The 13,619-nt window shown below is 39.3% G+C and overlaps 1 protein-coding gene across 2 annotated transcripts in view; it reads right to left on the bottom strand.

Moving 5' to 3' along the window:
- ogdha (oxoglutarate dehydrogenase a) overlaps positions 1 to 13,619 on the bottom strand; it is a 33,702-nt gene that overhangs the window by 18,701 nt on the left and 1,382 nt on the right. For both annotated transcript variants that reach the window (XM_061893608.1, XM_061893607.1), the window contains exons 2-3: positions 9,305 to 9,648; positions 4,544 to 4,720 (exon numbers count right to left, since the gene is read on the bottom strand). In XM_061893608.1, coding sequence (XP_061749592.1) covers positions 4,544 to 4,720; positions 9,305 to 9,538 — 411 coding nt within the window. In that variant the 5' untranslated portion in view covers positions 9,539 to 9,648. The remainder of the gene's footprint in view (positions 1 to 4,543; positions 4,721 to 9,304; positions 9,649 to 13,619) is intronic.

Genomic DNA, 13,619 nt, shown 5'->3' with positions numbered 1-13,619 from the left:
AGTTGTGCGAGTGTTTCAGCAGCTTACTTTGACATGATTACAAAGGCCTCCCTCCTTGATGGCTCCACATCAGTCCTAAACACTTTATACACTTCCAGCCGCCGGCTTCAACCATGCATTCAATTGCTGGTTCCGCTTGAACTTGCACTCCTCCATCTTGTGCTAGTCATTCCTTTAGTTTTCCACGCTGCTACAACATGCGCACACTGCACTAGCGATGTTGCGCCATCAATTCTGACCGGGGCAGCACGGGTAGCCGACTTTGTCCTCAAAAATCAAAACATTTGACACTAAGACTGAAGTTTATGCATGTTTTAAGTAAAGATCACTTTAATAGAATTTTAAGACCTTTCAAAATTCTATTTCAAAGACCTTTTATGAGATTTTAGAAGCATTGTAGACGCTAGGGGTGTAACAGTACACAAAAATTTCAGTTCGGTATGTACCTCGGTTCATTTTCGGTACAGTAAGAAAACAACAAAATATGATTTTTTGGGTTATTTATTTACCAAATTTGCAAAAACTTCCACCAAAAATATTTTTCTTAGTGGAATATTTGATGTGAAGTAATGGAAATAGGGATGCACCGAAATGAAAATTTGTGGCCGAAGCCGAATAAAATTTAAACGCTTGGCCGAATACCGAATAATGAATGCAGTTTTTCAATTTTTTAAATATTGCATAAATAGCCTAGAATAAATATTTAGACATGTTTTTCAAATAAAGTAATTTTTTATTGAATATTGAATTTTTTTTAATATTCCAGTTGCCTTTGCTTTTCAAAAAAAGCACAAAGTTTTTCATTTCTATTAGGCCTTCAAACAAAACATGCATTCCAAAAAAAATAAAGTGCATTAAAGTGGATAAACCCACAACAAATGAATTATTGTCCTTTTGGCAAAAGTCTGCTTAGCCTCAGTAGATATGCTAATAATGTAAACAGAAGGCTCAAGTAAATCTCAATAAGTGTGTGCTTGTAACCTCATACACTTATACAGGTAGCCTACACAACAGGCTAATAATGTAAACAGAGGCCCCACTAAATCTCAATAAGTGTGTGCTTGTAACCTCATACACTTATACAGGTACACAACATATCCCAACGTCACTGCACGTTGGTTGATTGTGTCACCGCATCAAAAAATTGCGTCACACGCCACTATTCGGTCTTGTTTTTAACTCATTCCACCGAAGGCCGAATGTGGCTTTTTTTGCCATATTCGGCCGAATATATTCGGTTACCGATTAATCGGTGCATCCCTAAATGGAAACATTGGACAGGTCAATAATTCATAATAACATTGATTTTGATACAATACTATGTTTTGAGCAATGATAGTTTGAAAGAAATATAAACAGCTTTATTAGTCAACATTGCAACTTTTTCTAAATTACATTTAACCTTCAAACTCTTTTATTTCTCTCTTGATATGTTTTTGTTTATTTTATTAGTATTTTTAGAATGTGCCGTGGGCCTTTAAAACATTAGCTGTGGGCTGCTAATGGCCTCCGGGGCAGACTTTTGACACCCCTGCTATAGATAATAAAAAATTAAATGAGATAAATCAACGGTTAAAAAGCAGAGCCAGGAGAGGCATGCATGTTTATCATAACTCTCTCGCTCTCTCTGTCTCTGTCCCTCCCTCACCAATGTTGCTGCGCACACAATGTTTTTTTTTTACCACTTTTCAACCCTGAATGTACATTGTTAATACACGCAACCATAACTCAAAATGCCGGACATTTGAGGCATTTAAGAAACTCCGCCCTCACAGCCCCGCAAAAGAGGACATGTCCAGTGAGAAGAGGACGTATGGTCAGTCTATCCGAGGTCGATCGCTGCTAGCACCGGACATGTCCTTTTTTGCTAGCAGCGACCGGACTAGGATAGACTGACCATACCTCCTCTTTTCACCAGACATGTCCTCTTTTGCGGGGCTGTGAGGGCAGAGTTTCTTAAATGCCTCAAATGTCCGGCATTTTGAGTATTGTTTACGCTACTTAATTTGTCCATGTGTAAACTCCTTCGGTACACCTCCGCACCAAACCGAAACTCCGTACCGAAACAGTTCAATACAAATACTCGTACTGTTACACCCCTAGTAGACACTTTAAAGGGGAACATTATCAGCAGACCTATGTAAGCGTCAATTACCTTGATGGTGCAGAAAAAAGACCATCTATTTTTTTTACCGATTTCCGAACTCTAAATGGGTGAATTTTGGCGATGACGTCAGAATGTGACGTCACCGAGGTAACACACCCGCCATTTTCATTTTCAACACATTACAAACACCGGGTCTCAGCTCTGTTATTTTCCGTTTTTTTGACTATTTTTTGGAGCCTTGGAGACATCATGCCTGGTGGGTGTGTTGTCGGAGGGTGTAACAACACTAACAGGGAGGGATTCAAGTTGCACCACTGGCCCCAAGATGCCAAAGTGTCTGCCGCCAGACCCCCATTGAATGTGCCAGAGTGTCTCCACATTTGACCGGCGATGCTAAGACAGACATGGCACAGAGATGTATGGATAACCTGCAGATGCATTTGCAACGATTGTCAACAAAATCAAAAAGGTGAGTTTTGTTGATTTTGACTGCCAGCTGATCGATGCTAACATGCTAAGCTAATTGATGCTAACATGCTATTTACCGGCGGTGCTAAAGCAGACATGGCACAGAGATGTATGGATAACCTGTAGATGCATTTGCAACTATATTACGTTTCCTTCCACCCACATTTAATGCGAAACAAACACTTACCAATCGACGGATTTAATCTGCTCCAGTGTCAAAAGATGCGAAAGTCCTGATCGTTTGGTCCGCACATTTTACCGGCGATGCTAACGCAGCTATTCGGCCATGCTATGGCCATGAATAGGGTCAATAGCTATTCGCTCAATAGCTTCAGTTTCTTCTTCACTACTTTCATACTCCAACCATCTGTTTCAATACATGCGTAATCTGTTGAATCGCTTAAGTCGCTGAAATCCGAGTTTGAATCCGAGCTAATGTCGCTATATCTTGCTGTGGAATTCCCATTGTTTGTTTACATTGGCAGCACTGTGTGACGTCGCAGGGAAATGGCCAGTGTCTTCGCAGAGAGTGAAAATAAGCCACTTTAAAGCTTTATTAAGGATATTCCGAGACCGGTAACATTTTGAAAAAAATTTCAAAAAATACAACAAGCCACTGGGAACTGATTTTTATTGTTTTAAACCCTTTTGAAATTGTGATAATGTTCCCTTTTAAGGCCTTACATTTAAATTGTTAGTTTTAATACTTTTTAAACTCAGTTTTTCTATTATTTTCTTTTGAAATGGTAATACCAACCCTCAGAAATGTTACCAGGGTTGTTATTAAATCTATAGTCCAGAGGTTGTTGACAGAGAAAATGGAGGGATAGAGGCACAAAGGTTTTTCCTTCAGATTTGAATTTGTGTTTTTTCACACAAGATGTTGGCGGCGGGACTACAACGGTACCTCATTTTACGAGTCAGTTGAGATTAGGGATGGGTATCGTTCACGTTAGAATCGATACGGGACCAATTCCTGCAACCAGTTTTTGGTACTTTTCTGTTTGTTAATACATTTTGTCTTCATTAAAAAAATGTAATTTGAAAGAAATGAGCTGGTTATGATAACTGGTGTCCAGTTGTTAAATATTGTTTATCATCATCATACCATTTGCAAGAATGACATTAAGTTGCAATTACAGCGGGAAGTCAAAGACGTTAGATGGCAGTACTGTACAAATTGTTTTTGTTGCGCTGTAAAAAGGGTTCATACTGTAAATATTGTACTTATTACGCACTGGATGTTTGTAACAAGCAACTTAGTTGTAGTTTTCATTAACAAAATTTGGAGGTGTTAAAATCGCTGATGCTAATCAGTCGCATGTAAATAGCAAAGCCAATGTATATTTGCATTAAGCTAACACAGCTCTCAGCGCGTGTGATCAATCAGTTGTCCATTTGGCTATGGTTAAAATTTAATTCCAAACATGCAATACAGATGGCCGAAAGTTTGACTCAACTTTTATCAAATTTGGATGGATTTATTTTAGGAGCAAAATGTGATGAAAGAGCTGAAATCCCTTTTTGCGCATGTGCCACACTTTTTTTTTTTTTTTTTTTTTTTTTTTTAAGTAGCACAGTCTATTTTTAGGAACATTTGTTGCACCATTGAGTCAACAGAAAGAAAACATGATGGTCAATATCCAGCAGACGGACATCCATTCAATAATAACACCAATAATGTGGAGCAGAACTTGAGATGTTTGACATTTGGTGACGTTCGCTTTCAGCGTGCCTTCGTGATTATTTCTTCAAACAAAAACTTTTTTTTTTTTTTTTAATCAGAACTAATTGGCTATAGACTTCATTGAGTTTGACTTTAGAGGTTCTAATGAACATCACAGGTCCATGTGTGCATAGTTGTGCAGTCATTCAAGGTCTTATGCTGCAGTGCATCCTGGGAAGTACAGCATGGAGTGCCATCACAGTTGATGTCAACAATAATGGAGTGATGAGCCGCGTGCGTACCTGATAGGCCCGGATGAGGGACTGCACGGCCAGGTGGTCTTCCACCAGCTTTTCCACATTGGGCTGAGCGCCAACCAGAGACGAGAGTTGTGGTGAGGCCGCCAGGCCCAGAGGAGACTGGTAGGCGGCGCCGGGAGCGGCACCGGCATTGGCGTTGCGGAAAAACACATCCCACGACTGGAGGGGAACAAATGGTGGAGGTCAGCACATTCATGCCACTTTGTTTTTGTCTTTCAGGAGCAAACATCAGCTTCAAAAGTCTGTGCTCATATTGACAAAAAGGTTTGAAAATCAACTTTCTGCTTCTCAGCAGTCTTTCCACATGAGAGCACAGCCCCACCCATCACATGACTTCTCCTCTGAGGAGAACATTCTCACATGAGCAGAACAGAACTAAGTTGATAGTGAAAGCGGCCTTGTGCTTGCTGACAAGATGACTCATTCATGTTGGAACGCGTCCAATACTTCCTACTTTCCTCTGCCCTTTTGGAGTCCACACAAGTTTGGAAACATTTTGATGTACTGCCTTTATAGTTGGCCTTAAGAACAGTTTGTCCGGCTTTGGTTGGTTTCCTATTCCCCAGGGCGGGGGGCGGCGAGACGCTTTTAGCGCCACCCTGTAAAAATGTATGAACATGGAAAAATATATATATTTTTGTTGGAATATGCTTTTTGCAGGAGGACAAACATGACAAATTGCTAGCAAGCCCACTGTGTAATAGGTTCATGCTTCACTGATGGGACTATTTGGCCAGCGCCATTTTGTTCTCATTTTGGCGGTCCATGAACTCACCGTAGTTGTGTGGACTGTGATGCAACAGTTTGTGTACATCATACTTGCCAACCCTCCCGATTATCCCAGAAACTCAAGAATTTTAGTTCCCCTCCCAAAAATCTCAACGGGGGAACCATTCTCCCGTATTCCTCCAAATTTCCACCCGGACATTAATATTAAGGGCGTCCTCTACAACCTGTGGTCATGTCCGCTTTTCCTCCATACAAACAGCGTGCCGGCCCAGTCACATAATATATGCGGCTTTCACACACACAAGTGAATGCAAAGCATACTTGGTCAACAGCCATATAGGTCACACTGAGGGTGGGCGTATAAACAACTTTAACACTGTTACGAATATGTGTCACACTTAGGGCTGGGCGATATTGCCTTTTTTTAATACCACAATATTTTTAGGCCATATCGCGATATACGGTATATTTCTGGGTATTTTGCCTTAGCCTTGAATGAATACTGGATACATATAATCACAGCAGTATGATGATTCTATGTGTCTACGTTAAAACATTCTTCTTCATACTGCATTAATGTATGTTCATTTTAAACTTTCATGCAGAGAAGGAAATCACAACTACATTTACCAAAATTTTATTTATTAAAGTTATTAGCAGGTGACTTTTCAAATGATGCTACATATTAGCAGTAATGTTACTTTTGGTACAACGCTTGTGCCAAACACTTGACAAATTAAAGTTGTATATTCGACATATTCCCGCTTGAAGCCGAACCACCGGCAGACCATGGACCTCGTGCTGTTTTTCTTGGGAATTAATTCTTCCTTCATTTGTTACTAGGAGTGTAACGGATCAAAAAACTCACGGTTCAGATTATTTCTCGGATCAGAGTCACGGATCGGATCATTTTTCGGATCCGCAAAAAAAAAAAAAAAAAAAAAAAGAAATCAATTAATCAATCAATGTTTACTTATATAGCCCTAAATCACTAGTGTCTCAAAGGGCTGCACAAACCACAACACAAACCACTACGACATCCTCGGTAGGCCCACATAAGGGCAAGGAAAACTCACACCCAGTGGGACGTCGGTGACAATGATGACTATGAGAACCTTGGAGAGGACCACATATGTGGGCAACCCCCCCCCCTCTAGGGGACCGAAAGAAATGGATGTCGAGCGGGTCTAACATGATACTGTGAAAGTTCAATACATAGTGGATCCAACACAGCCGCGAGAGTCCAGTCCGAAGCGGATCCAACACAGCAGCGAGAGTCCCGTCCACAGCGGAGCCAGCAAGAAACCATCCCAAGCAGAGGCGAGCAGCGCAGGTCTTCCGGTATAACTCGGTTGGTAGAGTGGCCGTGTCAGCAACTTGAGGGTTGCAGGTTTGATTCCCGCTTATGCCATCCTAGTCACTGCCGTTGTGTCCTTGGGCAAGACACTTTACCCACGTGCTCCCAGTGCCACGCACACTGGTTTAAATGTAACTTAGATATTGGGTTTCACTATGTAAAGCGCTTTGAGTCACTAGAGAAAAGTGGTATATAAATATAATTCACACTACACAATATACAGCCCCCCCTACCACCAAATTCCCCCAGCCCCCGCAAATTTGTAGCATCATTTGAAAAGTCACCTGTGGAAAATGAAGAGTGCTTGAAACTCCGCATGTCAACATCTCAGTTCGGTGCCACAACCACGAAATGCCCAAGCAACCATTTCCACATCAACACCCTATGAATCAAATGGTCAACAGAAGGGGATAACGTCTGCAGGAACCTACCACATAGTGAAGGACATGCGCCATTTGATTTCCTGTAATGCAGCTCATTTTTATTTGACACTTATTGAAATACCTTGTGTGACATCATGCACAAAAGTGCACTTTGTTTTTAACTATTGTAGTGGTGTTCTGTACAAAAAGTGCACTTTAATCTAGTGTTGTCTTGATATGTCATCTTAGTGAGCTCATGCACTAAAGTGCACTCATAGCTTGTTTTAAAATGTCTCTGACAATCTTTCACTTTCTGTTTTGAAATGACATGAATGTTTGTGCCACTGAGTCATACCAAAGACTATAAAAATGTTTTGGGTGAACAAAGGGATGGGTGGAATGCAGAGGACAAATTTCACCACACCTAGTGTGTGTGTGACAATCATTGGTACTTTAACTTTTTTTTAATAACTGTTTAATAAATACAGTTTTGGTAAATGGACTTCTTTGTGATTTCCCTCTCTGCATGAAAGTTTAAAAGTAGCATATATGAAGGCAGTATGAAGAAGAAGTTTTCATGTAGACACAGAATCATCAAACTGCTGTGATTATATGCATCAAGTGTTCAATCAATGCTAAGGCTAAATATCCACAGATATATATGGTGTATAGTGACATGGCCTAAAAATATCCAGATATTAATAAAAGGCCCTAATGTATATATTGCATATATATTTGAGTTCATTAATTTCCTTCACTTATGTCCTCTGTGTTTTTTATTTCTATTTGACACATTATCTGTATGCTATATTGTTGTTCCAGACCACAGCAAATGTTACCAAACTTGCAAAGATTGTAATAAATCCATTAGAAGAAGACATTTCCTTTAACTAGGAAACACACATCTATACCTTTGGACATTCTAAATCACTAAGTTCTAGGAGTTATCTTACCCTTTGAGAAGTTTTACTAATGTTTTCCAATGTTGTAAAAATGTGAAGCAAAACCAAGTCAACATTTCTGTCCGCAAAGATGTGTGTCAGCCTGCATTTAGATAGTAGGCTAATATAGCACTTGCATCATGTGTTGCCTTAATTAAATGACTTTTATAAGGTGTTTCATTTTTTGCAGCTCCAGAGCGATTAGTTTTTTGTATTTTTGGTCCAATATGGCTCTTTCAACATTTTGGCTTGTCGACCTCTGCCTTGGGACAACCTTGCGAATCAAACTAAATACTTTTTTTTTAATTTATTTAGACATAGTGTGTTAAGTCATTATGCCTATAAATCACCCCCACCCCCACAAAAAAACATTTTAAATCAGACAAAAACAGGCTGGCGGTGTAACAATATCCAAACCCCTTGATTTCTTTGTAAACAAAAAATGTTGTGACGATAAAAACAGCAATATAATGAATGTAGTATCAATTATGTACGGTTCAGATACTTGAATTGTTAGGGGACTATTTTCCAACCTTTGGGCAAAACCTTAGAAGTGACTAAACTTTGGCCTTGGTTTTGCTAGACGAAGATAAACACAATCATTTCATCCTATTATCAGGACCGCCGCCCGACCACACCACCACAAATAGATGTGTGACCTGTGGGAAACACTGCGTATATATATGTGTGTATATATATATATATATATATGTGTGTATATATATATATATGTGTGTATATATATATATGTGTGTATATATATATATGTGTGTGTATATATATATATGTGTGTGTATATATATATATATATATATATATATATATATATATATATGTGTATATATATATATATGTATATATATATATATATGTATGTATGGGAAAAATCACAAGACTACTTCATCTCTACAGAACTGTTTCATGAGGGGTTTCCTCAATCATCAGGAGATTTTCTGATGATTGATTTCTCCTGATGATTGAGGCAACCCCTCATGAAACAGTTCTGTAGAGATGAAGTAGTCTTGTGATTTTTCCCACACCTACATATTGCGCTCTACCACGGTATCGAGCACTATTCTCTGGATTATCCAATCAAGACATAATAATATATATATATATATATATATATATATATATATATATATATTCAAACTGTAACGACCAGTTGATGTGGTTTAGATGTAATGCACTGTCCCTGCCTGAAAGGTGGCTGGCGCAGTATGAGCAGACTCTTGAGACCAAAGTGTTTGCACGCCCTGTACATATACAGGTTTAGTCATGTGACCCAGCTGCTATCATTAGACACGTCAAGGGGGTCAAAGGTCTTTCAATGTGGTGCTCCACAGCTGCTCACCTTGTGAACACTCTTGGGGTTCTCCAGCCAGGCGTAGTACATCTCCTCCACATAGTTGGAACTGGTGCCGTTCAGGAAAGGTTCCGAGGCCACAGGTGCCGTGTAACACCTGACTGGCAGAAACGTCCTTGTGCCGCCAAAGGCTGTGATTGGGCGCTGCTGGCCAACAGTCTGAGCTGCCTGCGAGGCGGTGAGCGGGCGCAAGCGCGCCGCACAAGTCCTTAATCGATGCATAAGAAGTCCTTAAGCTGGCACGCGCACGGAGGCGGTCAGTCCAAAAAAAAAAGGCCGGGCGTCCTCAAGGTCAGAACGTTGGACGATGGACAAGATGGGGCGGAGGGACCCTGTGATGGACACAGCGTATGTGTTAGCATGCTAGCCACAATAAGTCACATGGCAGAGCTCAGCTGTCAATCATAGTGGCCTCACAGACTAATATGAAAGCAAGTTTTACACTAAAAATAAGCAAGTTGAAGCATGTCTAATAAGTATTAAGTGTCAAACTCAAGGCCACTTCATTTTATATGGCCCGTGGAAGCCTGAAAATAAATGTATTTGTTCTTTCTACATGACATAAAAAATACATGCAATTGCATATCTGTTAAATATTTGTATTTTCTGATAAAGCAACACATTCATCATATGTTCCATTATTTTTTTTAAGCAAGTTATCCATCAAATTGTGCACTGTAAAAATGATAATACATTTTACAGCATATTACTGTAGATGGAAAAACAGTACAACAACAATAAAAAACAAAACTACGGTAACTATTTTACATTTACAGTAATACACCATAGAAAAGCTATAGATTATACAGTAAAAAAAAAAATCTCTAAACGCAAATAAAACAGTGCCCTTTCCAGATTTCTACAGGTAGCAGCAAATTACTAATGTAATGCTTTTTAATGGAAATTAAAACTATTTTAATGCCCATGTCCTAATTTAGTCAGAAGTATAAAATAGTAAGTATTTGACAAAAATATTGTTCAATAGTTGACATTAGCAGAGGCCAATTTAGGCACTAATGTAATCATAATTTATAACAATGCAACTAACCCTTTCAAACACAATAAACATTTGTCATTATTGTACTCATTTTTATCGTTGTAAAAAATGACAGGTCGGATGGTTTGTTTTGTTGTCTTTTTTGTTGCCAAGTGCGATTGTATGAATATTTTAATGCCTCTGGAAATGGTATTTAATGCTTTTTAAATGGCATAATTTGGGCAAAATCCATTTAATGACTTTAATGCTTTTAAATGGAAGCTTTAATCTACAGTAATATGCTGAAATAACTTTTACAGTAAAGTCCTGGCGACTAAAATGCCAGCTTGTTTGATTTTTTAATCTACAAATATTCTTTACAGTGTGAAAAAATAAAATAAAATGGAGAGGTAATTATTTAATAATTGATATTATTCACCATTACTGCAATGTGGACCTCAATGAAAATGTGTTCATTTAATTGTTGACTTGATTGATTGATTGATTGAAAGTTTTATTAGTAGATTGCACAGTACAGTACATATTCCGTACACTAAATGGTAATACCCCAATAAGTTTTTCAACTTGTTTAAGTTGGGGTCCACGTTAACTCATGGTACAAATATATACTATCAACATAATACAGTCATTACACAAGTTCATCATCAGAGTATATACAGTAAATTATTTACATTATTTACAATATTGGGGGTGGGACGGGCATGTGTGTGTGTATAGACACACATACATACATACATACATACACACATACATATATATATATATACATATATACTCCAAAGACATACACCTCGGGGATAGGTTGATTGGCAACACTAAATGGTCCCTAGTGTGTGAATGTTGTCTATCTGTGTTGGCCCTGCAATGAGCTGGCGACTTGTCCAGGGTGTACGCCACCTTCCGCCCGAATGCAGCTGAGATAGGCTCCAGCACCCTCCGCCACCCCAAAAAGGACAAGCGGTAGGAAATGGATGGATGGTTGCCCTGGGAGATTTTTGGGAGGGGCACTGAAATTCGGGACACGGTGAACATAATGAGCTCAGAAAGTATTGATTATTTACACTCCGGGGAGGTGGGATGTGGTGCGGGGGAGAGGACAAATTGTTTATGAAAAAAAAGCAATTTGTTGCAGTTAGGGCTGGGCGATGTATCGATATATACGATATTTTGCGGGTTTGTCTCTGTGCGATATAGAAAATTACTATATCGTAATATTCGAGTATACGTTCTCACGCAGTTGCTTTTAGCTGCGGGCATTACACTACAGGCTTTTCTCACTCTTTCTTATCTCTCCGTCTCACAGACAAGAAGGCGCACCTTCTTACTCACGTCACATACTGTCCCGTCATACGTCACATACGTATACGCCCTCGCCCAGCAGAGAGGTGGCAGACTGGGCTACGTTAGCTGCTAACATAGCCGTACGAGTGTTAATACGAGAGAAAGAAGGTGCGGAACTGGTAACAAATGAAGGAAGACTTAATTCCCAATAAAAACAGCAGGGGGTCCATCATCTGGCGGTGGTTCGGCTTCAAGTGGGAATATGTCGAACAGACAACCGTAATTTGTCAAGTGTGGGGCAAAAGCGTTGCTATAAAAAGTAGCATTACTGCTAATACGTAGCATCATTTCAAAAGTCGCTCGCTACAGAATGAAGAGAATTTCCTAACTGTAGTTGCAGTTATGACGTCCCACTGGGTGTGAGTTTTCCTTGCCCTTATGTGGGCCTACCGAGGATGTCCTAGTGGTTTGTGTTGTGGCTTGTGCAGCCCTTTGAGACACTAGTGATTTAGGGCTATATAAGTAAACATTGATTGATTGATTGATAGTAACCTACCACATAGTGAAGGACGAACACTATTTGATTTCCTATTATGCAGCTCATTTTTATTTGACACTTAAAATGTTTCTGACAATCTTGCACTTTCTGTTTTGGAAATGACTTAAATGTTTGTGCCATTGCTTAATAACTTTAATAAATACACTTTTGGTCAATGGACTTAGTTGTGATTTCCCTCTCTGCATGAAAGTTTAAAAGTAGCATATATGAATGCAGTATGAAGAAGAATGTAGACACATAGAATCATCATACTGCTGTCATTATATGCATCAAGTGTTCAATCAAGGCCAAGGCAAAATATCGTAATATATATCGTATATCGCGATATGACCTAAAAGTATCGCGATATTAAAAAAGGCCATATAGCCCAGCCCTAGTTGCAGCCCTGAGTCGAACTTGTGAGTGAAATAACTAACAGGAAGTAAATGGAACAGAAGAGTTGAACTTGTGAGTGAAATACCTAACAGGAAGTAAATGCAACAGAAGAGTTGAACTTGTGAGTGAAATAACTAACAGGAAGTAAATGGAACAGAAGAGTTGAACTTGTGAGTGAAATACCTAACAGGAAGTAAATGCAACAGAAGAGTTGAACTTGTGAGTGAAATAACTAACAGGAAGTAAATGGAACAGAAGAGTTGAACTTGTGAGTGAAATAACTAACAGGAAGTAAATGCAACAGAAGACAGGGACGGCGTGGCGCAGTGGGAGAGTGGCCGTGCGCAACCCGAGGGTCCCTGGTTCAAATCCCGCCTAGTACCAACCTCGTCACGTCCGTTGTGTCCTGAGCAAGACACTTCACCCTTGCTCCTGATGGCTGGTTGGCGCCTTGCATGGCAGCTCCCTCCATCAGTGTGTGAATGTGTGTGTGAATGGGTAAATGTGGAAGTAGTGTCAAAGCGCTTTGAGTACCTTGAAGGTAGAAAAGCGCTATACAAGTACAACCCATTTATCATTTATTTAAGAGTTAAACTTGTGAGTGAAATAACTAACAGGAAGTAAATGGAACAGAAGAGTTGAACTTGTGAGTGAAATAACTAACAGGAAGTAAATGGAACAGAAGAGTTGAACTTGTGAGTGAAATAACTAACAGGGAGTAAATGGAACAGAAGAGTTGAACTTGTGAGTGAAATACCTAACAGGAAGTAAATAGAACAGAAGAGTCGAACTTGTGAGTGAAATAACTAACAGGAAGTAAATAGAACAGAAGAGTTGAACTTGTGAGTGAAATACCTAACAGGAAGTAAATGGAACAGAAAAGTTGAACTTGTGAGTGAAATAACTAACAGGAAGTAAATGGAACAGAAGAGTTGAACTTGTGAGTGAAATAACTAACAGGAAGTAAATGGAACAGAAGAGTTGAACTTGTGAGTAAAATAACTAACTTGAAGTAAATGCAACAGAAGAGTTGAACTTGTGAGTGAAATAACTAACAGGAAGTAAATGGAACAGAAGAGTTGAACTTGTGA

Source organism: Nerophis ophidion, linkage group LG01 (genome assembly GCF_033978795.1).
Source record: "Nerophis ophidion isolate RoL-2023_Sa linkage group LG01, RoL_Noph_v1.0, whole genome shotgun sequence".
Lineage (NCBI taxonomy): Eukaryota > Metazoa > Chordata > Actinopteri > Syngnathiformes > Syngnathidae > Nerophis > Nerophis ophidion.
The sequence above is the reverse complement of the archived record's forward strand: the minus strand, read 5'-3'. Positions and strand labels throughout refer to the sequence as shown.